We start from the raw sequence: 14,837 nt of genomic DNA on the forward strand, positions 1-14,837 counted from the left end.
AGATCCATCATTTAACAATAGCCAGCTTTTCACTGCCAATGTCATCATAAATATTATGGACATCATTACAAAGTTAGAAATGCATTGATCTGTACAATATCTCATCGGTTTCCCTGTCACGTCATAAATGCCCGGCTGATACCTCCTGTGCACCAGTGTGAGGCTGGCGCTGGTTGCACAGGATGAGTGCTCCACCGCCCCACCCACATCCACAGGTGTGGACCTCTCATGTACAGGGCCTCCACCACCATACTGGTCTACGCCTGGTTTGTGGGGATCAGCGATGGAGTGCTGCTCTATTCCGCCATCCATATTTGTCTCTGGATTTTCGAGCCACAAACTTCTGAAGAAACGCTGTTATTTACACTGTAGCTCTCTGTAGCACTGATAATGGCAACTGGCTCCAGCATGAAACCTTATCATCTGGAGAAGAGCTGAGCCACGCCCCAGCACTACAGCGGACAACTGACCAAAAACAATATCCTCTTCCCCCACAATCAACCTGTAGGCAAAAAGGCATTGTAATTGACTTAATGAGCATGGAATAGTCAGCATCACTAAAAAATCCAAGCTGCAACATCACCAAAAAAAATATTTACTGAGACAGCTCGGGATTTTGAACCATTTAATTATTCTTAGAATTTTGTGTGGAAAAAAACCCTCAAAATGATTAACAAAGGCATGTAAGTGTTTTTTTTTCCTCCCAATTGATGTTATGACTGAAAAATCCAGACAATACAAAAATGGAATAAACCTGCATTAACTGGCCAGGTCCAGACAAGACACTAGGCAGAGCAAACAACTACAAAAATAACCACCAGCATTTTTTCAGGCCCCCACATGAGGATCTACATTCCTCCGTTGGACCCCAGTGATTTTAACAAGGTCAGTCTATAGAGTGAGAGATTTTCCATTCACTCAGGCTTGCATGCATGCACCGTAAACACACGCAGGCCGTGCTTGAAGAAAGCTGTATCAGTTTAAGATGCTTGACATATTTTCGCTGGCTCTCTGGTTTGTGGGAGGTCATTAACCTGGTATTAATCAAAATAACCTTATTTTGACAGGAAAGGGAAAATATAACCACAATAACAGTCGTTCGCCTTGGTTGTCATGAGCATGCAGGCGCTGCAATTAGCGGGGACCCGCAGGGCCCAGACCCCAGGGACTGCTCTGCGGCCGACGCAAGATTCCAGACCCGGATCACGCAGAAAGGAGAGGAGCCTGAATTTTACAAGGGATGAAAACGAATTGGGCAACACACATCCTCCAGTAAACTGCACTGTTTGGGAAGCCTTCTGCAGAAACTTCCTGCTCATATGTACTTATCATCAGGCTTTTTTCACCATCTGTTCCAATATATATTTTCATTAACAAAAGAAAACATGCACATGACACTGCAGGCAGTAGAGACAGTGCCACCCCACAGCACTAGATGATGCACATCGTAAGGGGCAAGCGCTGCACATCTGAGGAGCAGACTGCGTGTGTGTGAGAATGTGAGTTTGCGTGTATGTGTGTGTGTGCGTGAGTGTGTGCGTGTGTGTTTGTACTCGCATGCATGTGTTTGTGCGTGTGTGTTTGTACTTGTGTGCGTCAGTGTGTATCCACAGAATGCCAGTAATCCCCTGTATATAGACCACATACCTCCATTTGCATTCTCAAGACAGCCCTGGATGTCATCTCTGTTCTGTCCAAAACGCAATTATTGTTGCTGTTATTAATATAATTATAATAGAAGCATGCACACCATCTCTCAGAGTGTATGATAGAGGGGCTAATCACACAGCAGCTGTTCGGCCTGCTGGCTTGGCATTGCCAGATTACCTCACCTCTGATTTCACCTGTTTGACAGATGAGCAGAGACTAGCCAGATTTTCTTTCTCCAGCGCCGAGAGTGTTGATTTCTTGCCCTGCGTAATCTGCCAGCGAGCATTCTGGGAGATTGCCTAGCAGACTGTGCTGAAAAGACCTGCTCTGGGTGACTTATGGACTTTGGTCATTCAGGTGCTACTTCTGTGCTGGGGGTATGAGCAGAATCAACAGCGAGCTCTCGGAGCTCTCGTACCCCTATCCCCCACCCCGTCCAGTCTCTCCCCAACCTTACTCAGCACTCCAAACCACTGGCACCACTACCCCTGAATTCTCAAATTAACTCCTCTTGGAGTTGTGCCATAGTACAGCTTACAACTGGGGATAATGAATAAACAGATAATTTAATTGATGGTTGGATAAATACATTGCAAAAAAGACAAGAGCAATGGCACAAACATTAAGCATTTTGTAGCCAACTGAGGTCAAATTCCTTCAGATTCCTTCTAAAATAGCATCTCCAAATGAGCACACAATTACATTTATTAGGCTTTTGATTACTGGAGGAGGGCTACAAAGACTATGCCACAGAACATACTTTAGTCATTATGACATGTTATATTCTGCCTCTCTAAGCAGTGCTGTTTGATTTCAGAGAAAGGGTCGAGGTTAATGTTGTTATAGCTGTAAGTAAACAACTTAACGAGGAGGCAGACAGCCAAATTTTAATTCCACGAAACCAAAACAACTGTAGACTGATGTTCTTCAAGTTTTGCTTCAGTTCAGAATAGGTCCACTGGAGAGCCACACTGATCCCTGCACAGGTGTTACAGTGGTGACACAGGAGCCATAAATGCTGATTCAAAATTTTGGAGCGAAAAAAGTATCTTCAGTGGGAGACAAATTTGAAGAAAAAAAACAGAAGACAGATGTGAGAGGAATTTCCTGCAACTTAAGATTCTTTTGTTAATACCAAACACATGCTGCCAATTGAAAATGCTCAGTGACTAATTACTAATTGGCTAGAACCACTATCATACAAAACTGCCTGCCCCAAAACTGACCTGGCATTTATCAGTCACACAGAGGAGCAGGATGACCTCAGCTCTGCATGAGAAAATTGGAGCAAGAAATAAACAAATAAATAAAACCATTTAGGAGAAAGGAAGAGCTTGTAAATTTGCCACTGATTTCCTCCAAAAGTGGAAGACAACTGTGCTATTTATCATGTTAAAAACTCACATTCTTTTGTTGTTAGAGGAACATTATTCTTACGTTGCAATCCTGGCTCCGAAACTGCATGCTAAATTTAACTAACACATACAGGAATAATGTTGTGAAACGTTCCATATTTCCAACATTACCGAAAAAAAATGCAATACAATGCAATTATTGGAGTTGAAAGCGCATTCACAAAATAAGCCCTCATACGATTGTTCTTAAATTTTGTTAAAATGTAATCAAAATAAGGGTTCATGACCAAGAAATACAGCACACCTGACCAAATATTAGCATCTGCACAATGTCACTATCGCAGTTACACAGCAGCCAAATCCCCCTCGCGCAATAACACACTGAGCAGAGTTTGTTGTTCGCGCCGTATATTTTTGACGCTCGTCCAACTTTGTGCGAATCAGGGAGGCTGCAGCTGTGGAGCAATATTTGAAAGGCAGACCGCGTGCGGCTACTCCAAGCAGCCTGTCACGACGGCCCGATGTGTTTCCTCTGCTTTTCACATGAAATGGAAAGTACAAAACAAGACTGATGACATTCGATAAGGAAACAACCTGATACCAATCAAGATTTGCTGCAAAAAACAAAATGTCCAAACTGCTGGACATTAGCCCATCCTAAGAGCTAGTGAGTAATACTGGTAGAGTAAGCACATGTGCTCTGTATACACTCGTGTAGTAAGTGAAATTATAATAAACTACCAGGCCATGCCTCATCAGGACCCACTGAGAAAGAAGGTTTAACAGGCACACAGAACACCTCCCGTTATATTCAAATCCAACAACCAATCTAGGGCCATTTCAAACTATTTCACCAACAGTTTCACCAAAACAATTTAAGCTTAGTCCTGCATTTAATTTGCGTTTTGTATGGAGAATCCCACATCAAAATTGAATATAGCCTTGGACTAAGCTTAATAATATGTGTCTGTGAAACTGGCCCTTAAAGTGTAGATCTGTCAGGGGGAAGATCAGCAGAGATGCAAGACAGAATGTGAGCAGACTAGAACCCACAGAAGGGCAGCTGAAAGCCGGCATAGTGTAGAGCGGAACAGAGCCGGTATTGTCCGCCTCGCGCAGAGTCACGCCTGAGGCTGTGCGTGCCACAAAGCGGGGTATTCTGGGAGTGACGCTCCATCTTCGGCTCGCTGTGACATCATGGCACACAAAGAGGCTGCTGGTACCTGCTTGGAGGCTGCCACTTCAAGGCCAAACGTTAAAACAACCTTCCCGGAAGGTTACACCAACCACCGCAAATCAACCGGAAAACTAAACAAAATAAAAAAGAACAAGACATGCATACGGGCTTGTCCGGCGTTCAAGATGAATGGAGGAGGCAAGGAATGCTCCAGTTAGGACCTCTGATTACCTAGCTCCTTCAATTTCTATTGGGCTGAGAAAGGTCATGCCCATTTGCCAAAGTTAATCCTTCTTTTTTCCCCAGAAAGGGTTTAGGTGATGCAACCGGGAGTGTTGTTGAGAATATGAGCCGAGGCAGAATCCATTAGTGAGCTGCACTATATGGTCCCACTCACTCTATGTGACAAACGTAGCCTAAATCAATACAGCTCCACAGGCTGCCTCTTACTGTGTACTGTATCAACTTCAAGATAAACATAACGGTGGTTTGGATTGAAGTGATGTTGCATCAGTTGAAAGTCTTTATCGGCTTGAAGGTCTGGTTTCATCAGTGTGGTCAGTTGACGTGTGTCTTCATACTCTGAAATAGACTGGAAAAGTCTTTTCTAAAATTTGGACTCCAGGAGCATCATTCTGCAATGGTGCAGCGATGACAGATCTCCGCCATGTCACATTTTACTAACCTTCCGTTACATGTGCCAAAGCGCGGAGGAGAATATCCAGTTCCCACCAAATTTGGAATGGCCAATGGCCAAACCACAGCCATGTAGAGCAAATCCTACTTCGGAAGAGTTTTCTCCTCTGAAACATGTGGTGTTGTCAGCTGCTTCTTTTCATGTCACAGACTACAGCTAAGGTTGTATAGAGTGGAGTCAGAGGAAGACCTTTCATATGCAGCTCTGACTGCAAACTATGGGCATCGACCAGCAGGGCTTGCTAGATAGTGATGCACGCAAAAACCTATCCGACTGAATCCTCCCATTCCCTGGGAGATGCAGTCACCATCTGCAGTACATCTTATGGAGCTACTGGCCATAGTCAGCACAGGCATGGTCTAAATTCAACCCCAGGCTATGAGGCTCATCCATGCACCACAGTATGGTGCTTTAGGTGAATGCGCCATCCAGCAGCCCCCCTTTTAAGATTTGAAATAAAAAATAGGGTAATTCTATCTGAGAATTTCATTACTGAGCCTGGACATTAAGTATCAAATGGTGAACTTTTTGTTATCTTGAATGTGGGAGACGCTAACTCCAGTTGTGCCGCACCCATACGCTAGGTCACATACCGTATTTATGAACTATGCTACAAATTGTTATGGAAAATCTCAACCACAACCAAAAAACGTCAGACTGCAGCTATTGCCATGACAGCCAAAGTGTTGACACAACCCCAGCAGCAACCATGTGAATTCTGTTAGTTGTTTGCACACCACCTCTTGTCATCCAGGTGTTTAGACACCCAGTGAGTCAAAAACATGTTACAAAAAATGTGCTCTTGGTGCGGTTTTATCCACCACAGATGACAGGTCCCACTGTCTTGATTGATATTAATGTGAAGCAACATTTGCAATTACCTTCACAGACTTGATTGGAAGGTCTGGTATGAATTAAAAAATGCATGCTGGAGGTAATGAACTCTGAAGGAATTCAGAATATTAACTTTTAATTTATGTGACATGTGTTTATTTTCCAAATGTCTGAAATGATGATAGTAAATTCACATAACAAACACAAATTATATGGCACTGGGAAGTACCAGATTCCAAAACAAACATAAAACACACTCATACCAAGAATAGCCCTCACCACATACTGAAATTATTTAACATATTGTTTCCATTCTCCATAATTCTCAAAACAAGACAAAAACCAGGACCCAGGGGTCTGTTTTAAAACAAGAACCTTTCATCTTCATATTTCATATTTGGCCTAATGTTTCATTATTACAGTCAACCAGACACATGGTTTACTGGCATTGGAGCCCTAGACCCTTTTGAATCTTATTTTTTTTTATACAGGAGATCTCCAAACACTCAACAGACACCATGTCTTAGACTCTCTGGCAGGTCTGGCACCTTTAACCCCTTAAGTCTTCCCGGCCCGTTTTTAATCACTATGACAACAGGATATACCGTTTGAAAGCGTTAAAACTCACGGTTCGATCTGTATAACCTATTTTAAGATGCCATTGCTTTAGCAACAACAGTTCCTTGTTTTGTAACATGTGGGTGGTGAAAACAAGTGTGGGGGGACCTCACCTTCTCTGCATTTTGGAAATCCACATAATACAATAAATAAGGTAATGTCAGTGTCCTTTTCACAACAAGTGTCCAGCGGACCAAATGCATCATAGCTTCTCACTCAAAAAATGTGTATCAAAGAACCAAATAGGAGCATGTTATTGAAGTGACGATGCACCTGGGGATCTATGGATGTCTACAGCTCTGTTATTGGCACAACTGTGTGATACTGGTTAAACAGAGTTTTAAGTTTTTAAACCCAGATGAGTTTAAACAGTGTGATCATTCACTTCTCAGGTGTACTATCAAAGATGCGTCCAAACTGCCAAATGGAGCTAGTATGTTTCAGTATCCTTAAAGTGAAACAGTCATAGTAGGGTACAGGAAACCAGAATGCTGGTTCACTTGACAGTTTTATAGGTAAATACAACCCATTATTGTCAGCTAAATACTGTACACAGTTCTGAAAATGTACTTCTTTTTATGATGTGAAGGGGAACACTCTTGTTTGCTTAGGTGTCAGTTAAATGATTTCTTTATTGTTTGCCCATCCTGGGAAGATAATAGCTGTTCTAGCACACTTCCTCTGTGGTCAGGCTGATTCATTCTGGGAGGGAGGGACAATGGGGTACCGTTTATGTGCCAGTGTATTAATTGTGCTTGCTGCAGGTAAAAGTTCTGCCATTAATTCCCACAAGGCAGCCAGTGACTTTCCTCCATGAAACAGCAAAAAGTAAACAAAACTGGAACCAGTTAAAGACAGAGAAAGCTTGGCTGGTATGTTAAACACTATGGTGTTCATTAAAAGTACAAAGCTGCACTAACAGTCACACTGTCTGCTGGCAGTGTATATCTCCCCACTCCAGCAACTTTAACACTCCATCACAGAATTCTCTCAGGAGAACGCTGATTTAAAAAAAATTCCCAAAAGCAGAAAAAAAACATAGAAAACTGGAAGAATTCCAGAAAAAGATTACTTTGATTTCCCCTTATTTTTATAATGACTTATACATTTTTTTTTTTTGCTTCTTTTACAGAACACATGAATGCGTCATAACATCTTAAACTAAGGAGCTGGTCATCTCTATTCGTATGCTTGCCACCACCTCAGAGGTACTGTGGTATGGCTCTCTGGAGATGGACAGGACCAGACCTTTACGTTACATTACATGTCATTTGGCTGACGCTTTTATACAAAACGATTAGACTAATGGAGCAATGTGGAGTTAAGACCTTGCTCAAGGACCCAATGGCTGTACGGATCTTATTGTGGCCACACCAGGGATCGAACCACCGACCTTGCGGGTCCCAGTCATGTACTTTAACCACTACGCTACAGACCTGCTGCACAGAGGTCTCAGTCTGTCCTGAATCTGAAGGAGCTCAGCAGCCGATGATGGAGAGGGAATGGCACGTGCTTTGGACCCCGTCATCAGCCTGAAAACAACCTGCATCTGCTTTCCATGGAGCACCAAAAATCCCCCTTGAGCAGGGAGCTGTCGCCAGAATGCTTTCCAGAATATTTCAGGCATTCAAGCATAATTCACCTTGGGACAAAAAAAAAAAATCAAAGCCATAAGAGAAAAATAAAAACCATAAAAAAATCTAATTTACATTTCCCTGTCTGGCGCCCATATTGCTTCCTAAATTAGATTATAAAATGTGCTAAATTTAATGTAGTGCATAGTGTAACAATAACTCAAAACATTCATGTGTAAAATGAAAGGGGCAGTGGTGAAAGACAGCTGACATGATAGTCAGTAGACTTATGAAAAGCCCTGAATTTAAAATTTCCAGACATGGCCATGCCAAGGAAAAAGAACATCTCCTACCCAGAACGTCATGTTGAAATACGTGCTTGAGAACACAGTGTAGTGATTTTGTCCAAGAACACCTCTGTCAAAGTGACAAATTGGTGCTTACCTAAAGTGTGCAACAAATGAGATACCTACGGCCACACACTTTCCACCTGTCGGGAAAAGTAAAACAAAAAATCCAAAATAAAATGAGAGAATGTTCTTGAGTAATCAGAAGCAGTCTTCGAACAGACTACATGGAAGGAGTAGCTGGCAGCACATACGGTGGTGAAGATTCTGCTTGTTCGTGCTCTCCTGAATTAGAGGATATGCCCGCTTGTTTGTGCTCTCCTAAATTGGAGAAGATTCTGCCTGTTCGTGCTCAAGTGAATTAGAGGAGATGTCTGCTTGTTTGTGCCCTCCTGAATTGAGGTCATTTTTTAGACAATTTTTATATTGCTGTAACTTGCTATCAAGCCAATCTCAACACATGATGTCCACATGTCTTGTGTACTGGGCTTGCTCTTATATTAGCTTGTTTGAATCTTTCCCACTCAAACCAGGTTTAGGGAACACAAAGATCTTGCAAACTATTAGAGGAAATATATTTAATCCCTATAAGCATTAAAGCTGCATGCACAGGCAAAATATTAAAAACAGGCAAAACATTACAAAGCATACAAAAACCCTGAGCTAAGTCAGCATATCAGCAGCAAAGAATGTATTTGTCATGACATATCTTAGCACTGTAAGTCAATGAAGCAGGGGGAGGAAGTGCTCCAACGCTGCAGGGATGATGTCAGAGAGCCGGCTGATGTGAAGGCATGCATTTGACTGAATCCCTCCTTCTCTGGCAGATGCTATGACAAATTACACCCTCGAGGTGCACTCAGGATTCAATATCAGACCATGCATCAATAATAAAATAATCAGTGATTTAGCTGACGCTTTTTAACCAAAGTGACTTCCAGTTGATTAGACTAAACGAGGCGAGGTTAAGGGCTATGCTCAAGGGCCCAACAGCTGTATGAACCTTATCATGGCTCACGTACAGCTTCAACACTACGGTACAGAGCTCAGTATAGTATCCACATGGAAAGCCTTTTTTACTGGATCTATAAAATCTGTCTGTATGCCGTCAAACACAAGGCAAAAATGTAAACCTACACAATAGGAAGTTATGCAACGTTACATATGTTTCTGCTTAAGCAGGGCACTTTACTGTGTCAGTGATGGCCAGGTTTATATTCTTTCTGACACCAAAAACTGGAAAAGCACTATATGTATGAGTGGTCCTGAACTGAAACCAGTGATCACAGTCAACAGGCATTCCTGCATATGGCGCTACAACATATTTTAGGAATTGCTATATTTCGTAGTTCTAAAAAAAGAAGTATATGCGGTCATAACTGTCATATTTGGGAAATATATGGGAATGTCACTTATACAGCAATAAAATCGGTACAGCCTCCCTTAGAAATGGTAGAGAAATATGTTTTGTTTTGTTAAACACAAATCACTCTCCAAAGGCAACAGAAATAAAACATAAATGATCAAAAATGACGTTTGGGGGAAAACACTTTTGTCCCATTACATTCAAGGATTACAAGAATGTTTTAATCGCACAGGGACCCCACCAGGCTCAATATATTTTGAGTGAAGCTGACACTTAAAAGGCAGAATAACCCCACAGACTTTGGCAGTGATACAGTCACCCAGGGCAATCTCTTCTTGTTTTAAAAACCAGTATAAGATGCAGATATGCATAAAATGAGGAAGAGTATGAGCCATGTCACAGCTTCCTGAACGCAAAGGCAATGCCTCTATTAGAAAAAAAGTCTATATTTAACACATTAATACCAGATATTCACAAGTTACGTACACACGAGACCAGTGACTCAACAACCAGTGTAAAAGCTTTATATAAAGATGAGTCCTCCACACAGGCCGATCATAAATGTGATTTGTCATTGAATAACGAACGTGGTCAATTTGTAATGATATGGACAGTGACATGTGTGGTTCTTCTCCTTTTGTTTCCAAGTCACCGCTATGCCACCCACACACATACAGTAGGATGAGGAGCAGCTGTGCTGTGTGTGTAAAGTGTTCAGCTGTTAGTCAGTGACTATTTACCAGATTACACACAAAAACCACTCAGAGCTACAAAAGATTTTTCACTGACTGAAGGAGAGGTGCATTTCTCGCCAATGGCAGCTGGTGAGATGGAGGTTCCTGGTTGCTGGAGCAGCTTAGTGACACGTATGAGACACTATACCTGAGAACCACAGCTAAAGGTGATATGTAGACTGAAGAGCTTGAGGCCAGGGCCTTCACTGATGAAGCCAATTGGGAGCCTCATTGCAGTTGCCTTCTTAGAAACGGTCCATCTGATCACTACAGCTTGCGACTTTCATGGGACCCCAGTGTGACCTACACTCTCCGTATAAAGGCACCTACAGGTATCTGCGACTGTGCACAGGTACTGTATGTACACTTTGCATCTTAGTTTGGTCAAATGTCTGGTGAAGCCAGGGACACAGAGCCAAGAGCTGGCTCGTTTTCGTCATGTTTTTCCTACTTACTCACCATCTCCAACCCCTGGGGGAAGGCTGTCCCCTCCCAGTCTGCCTCAGGGAAACGCTGAATGATCCTCCCACAGCCCTCTCCTGACCCTGCAAGCAGACAGCAGACACAAGGCATCAACATACATACTGTACATAGGCAGAAGGGCAGATTGGTTCCCCCTGAAAAACAGTAGCAGCCTGAATGGGGGCAATACAAAAATGATTTTTTTGCAAGCAGGTGCATGCTGATATTAATTTATTTACTTAAATTGTTAAAAAGTAATTGACAATAATAATTATGGTCTATAAAACTGTGTGTAGAGAGCCATGACATATCGCTAAACTGAAATTAAGTGCGATAAATGTAGATTACATCTCTCCAGAAACCAACTCCAATTCACAACTTACTACAAAATGTCACCCACAAACTTCTAATTATATTGACCATATCCACCAAATATCATGACAGGTTTCTTGTGCATTTCTCCAGAGTCGACTGTTCTATAAATGTTCTCCATGAATGCTGTACTCTATGTTACTATGTTCTCTTCTATACTAGAGTATGGTATTCTGCCAAAGTGAAGTCTGCAGTCAAGTTGGAGTAAAAGTAAAAAAATCATTAGCTACTATGTTGGCTACACTCAGTGAACTGAATGACTTTGAGTAAATCAAAAGATAAATGAAAGACAAAACAATTTTTGCCACTAGAAGCTTGACAAAGTGCCTCAAATTCATTTTGGCTGTAGCTATTCCCAACTGGGGTCCTATGTGCAGTGTCATATACTTTTATACAATGCTTTCTACTTGGGAAGGGGGAAAGATGTCTATAGTATATCTAGTCATTCCCAGACTACAGCTCTTCAGCGTTCCTCTTCACACACGCTCTGTAGACAGGAGGCAGCTTTCAGCTATGCGTGTGTACAGTACGTTTGCGTTTAGCCTTGATATCATAATTTGTTTTATTGATCATTGAATTGCTTGCCATTCAATTCACAGCATTTTTGCGAAGATTTTTGTTGAAGCCGTCTTTGAGATTTAGTGGGATGGCTATAATAGCCAATGGTTGTGATTCATCGTCCAGAGGTAAGAAATGCACAGAGTGCAAAGCTTATGTGAAGGCGTGCCCAAAAACATGACCACTCCACAAAGTAACATACCCACAGCTGTTTCCTGTGGGATCAAAACAATCAAGAATCAGAAACAGAGCAGTAAAAGATGACGGGGTCACCTGCATCGGGGCAAATAACACACTTGACGCATGTCTGCACCTGGTTAAACAACAGAGAGGACACACGTGTGCACCTGAGAGAATAACACGTTGGATACATGCAAGAGACGATGAGCATACAGAGCTATGCAGAGGCTAGCATGTATCTGATCCGTGGTCTGTCCAGCTAGGATTTCCAAGCTTCCCAAAGTGGTGACAGCTACAATTTCCCACTGTCTAATAGCCATCTTAGCAGTGATATAGAGAGAAATCCACGCCAGCTCACACAGAGCCCAAGTACACCCGCAGTGCACCTGCTCACCGATTCCAAAACCATGCTGGGTGTTCCTGGCCTCGATCTGTCAAATAAGGTTTATTCACTGAGTAAAAATGCCCAAAACTGTGGATGTTTGAAATGTTCCATAAAGTACGACTGCCATTTACATGAGAACATTCAACCTATCTAACATCAAGGCATGGACTTGAATACCCCAAGGTTCTCTGCGAGTGCTGGTACATCAAGTAAAATTCATATTATTCAAGCAAGAGCATGGGTTAATTTTTGGTAAACAATATAAAAATAAGGCATTTATTGTGCACATCAATGTCCTCCCTGTTTCCCAGAGGCTCTATATAGGACTAGTCAGCACCCCATATGCACTTGATATGCACCCTATAACCTAGATATTTACTTGGGGGGGGGTACCTATCAACACCTCAAAGCCATGTGAATTTCTAAAGCAGGAGCAAGGAACTCTGTCCCTTATCGGTCCAAGACACTGGTTGAACTGTAGATTAGATGCCAGTACATTTCATATGGACTTGAGAGCAGTACCCAGGTGTCATTCATCAGTGTATCGATAAATGTGGTGTAAATGATTGAGTTAATTAAGTAACCGAACACGATTCAATCCAGCCTGAAATCCAGAAAGACATACAGCCCTTCAGGCACAGGGTTTCCCCACCCCTGTTCTAATGCATCACATCCAAAATGAGAGAGAGGAGAGGCCAAGTTAGGACAGTCAGCTACATTGTTGACATTTCTGAATATTTTTTTTTATGGGACAAAAGTTTGATAGTATTCCCAAATCTGATCAGCGCAAGCAGATTTTGTGGAATCCTCAATTGGTTTCCAAGAAAAAAGTCCAAATAACGTCAATGTCATAATGATGTGCTTGAGTTTTTCCAACTTTGACACCTTGATTCATTTATCTCCGCCTTCCAAGCCAAGAGTGGAGCTATAAGCCCAGTGACTGAAGCAGAGTGAAGCCCAGTGACTGAAGCAGAGTGAAGCCCAGTGACTGAAGCAGCATGAAGCCCAGTGACTGAAGCAGAGTGAAGCCCAGTGAATGAAGCAGCATGAAGCCCAGTGAATGAAGCAGAGTGAAGCCCGCTCGTCCTCAGTAGCCTTATGTGTGATTGAACACACAAAGAGCCTTGACCCACAGGAGTGTGCTTTGGGCAGCCGGGTGGTTCTGGGTTCCCCTCTCTGGTCCTGCACATGGGGCAGGGGCTTCAGACTCTCACCACTGGAAGTCTTCTGTAACTGAACAGCCAACATCAGTGGCAGCACAAGGCTAACAATGACTCAAAATCAAGGAGGAGGGTAGAAGATATACTGTATGTGTTGAGGGGCATACTGGGAGTATCTTTTAGCACAGTTCAGAGTTAAATACTGTATGATTATTACTGATACTCACACACCCTGCTAATAGTATAAGTAGATACTGGAAATAATTTAACATGCCTTTCAATTAAAAGGCACATTCCAGAAGAACAAGGATCATGTTACAGTACCTCTTAAGGCTACCATTTAACTTGTGCTGATAGACAGGACAAAGAGAAAGCCTTGCTTTTCTCAACCCATTTCCAGTATGTAACTATAAAACCAACAACCTACAGAAGACTACTATGACACTGTGGCACTCTGGCACAACTGATTATCAAAGCTGTGGAACATGTTGGCATAATCACGGTAGTTGCTTAGGCTAATAGGCTAAATATTTCTTACTTGGCGTATTCGCCTGTAGACAATGCAGTATAACCGGTTTCAGATAGTAATAGCTTAATTTATTTACTGGGATCACTTGAAAAGACATGGACACTTTGCTTCTTCATGGTTTACGTACTGTATCTCATTCCTGTCCATCTTCCATAGGGTCAGCAATACAGGGCCTCATGTTCTTACTGTAAATACTGCAGCTGGTGACCCATTTTACTTTGTTATGCAACAACTGAAATTCACACAAATAATTAAATCCAAAAACAGAGTACGTGTCACTCCCTGAAACTGGGTCACTTGCTGGAGAGGAACGTCTTTCATGGAACTCCTGATCTGATTAGAGGGGTGGAATGGGGTGATCAGTTTCTGTTTGGGAAACAACGATAACAATGACCACATGCAGAATTTACCGCGGTTTAAACATTTTTGTAAATGAAAGCAAGCAAAGAACCTCACGATGCAGATCATTCGGCCCAGTCTGGAGTGGTTTGGAAATGACAGGAATGTTGCACAGGAAGCATTCATGAGTTAATCAACAAAGAAACTGAACGCGCCTTCCATGTAAAAATAAACCAGTAGAGTCCAAGGTACGGCATCAACACCAAAAAGCTTCTGCAAAGCTGGAATCAATCTCAGTCAATAAATTACAGGGTCGGATTAAATCAAGATGTTTTCAGTGGATGTGGTCAAAGATTAAGTGTGTGGAACCGAATGTGGACAGCAAACATGAGGCGCATTACAAGATCGACCGAATGTTTGTTTGCGAATGATTCATCCGTGTGGCGGGATACTTGTTTGCGAATGGTCCATGGATACAGCCAGATACGAAGCCAGACATC

At 42.3% G+C, this 14,837-nt stretch overlaps 1 protein-coding gene across 2 annotated transcripts in view; it reads right to left on the reverse strand.

Annotated features, from left to right (window-relative positions):
- Window positions 1-14,837, reverse strand: part of sbf2 (SET binding factor 2) — a 108,254-nt gene that overhangs the window by 81,139 nt on the left and 12,278 nt on the right. For both annotated transcript variants that reach the window (XM_061247003.1, XM_061247002.1), the window contains exon 2: window positions 10,812-10,897. In XM_061247003.1, coding sequence (XP_061102987.1) covers window positions 10,812-10,897 — 86 coding nt within the window. The remainder of the gene's footprint in view (window positions 1-10,811; window positions 10,898-14,837) is intronic.

The sequence above is a fragment of the Conger conger genome, chromosome 6 (genome assembly GCF_963514075.1).
Source record: "Conger conger chromosome 6, fConCon1.1, whole genome shotgun sequence".
NCBI lineage: Eukaryota > Metazoa > Chordata > Actinopteri > Anguilliformes > Congridae > Conger > Conger conger.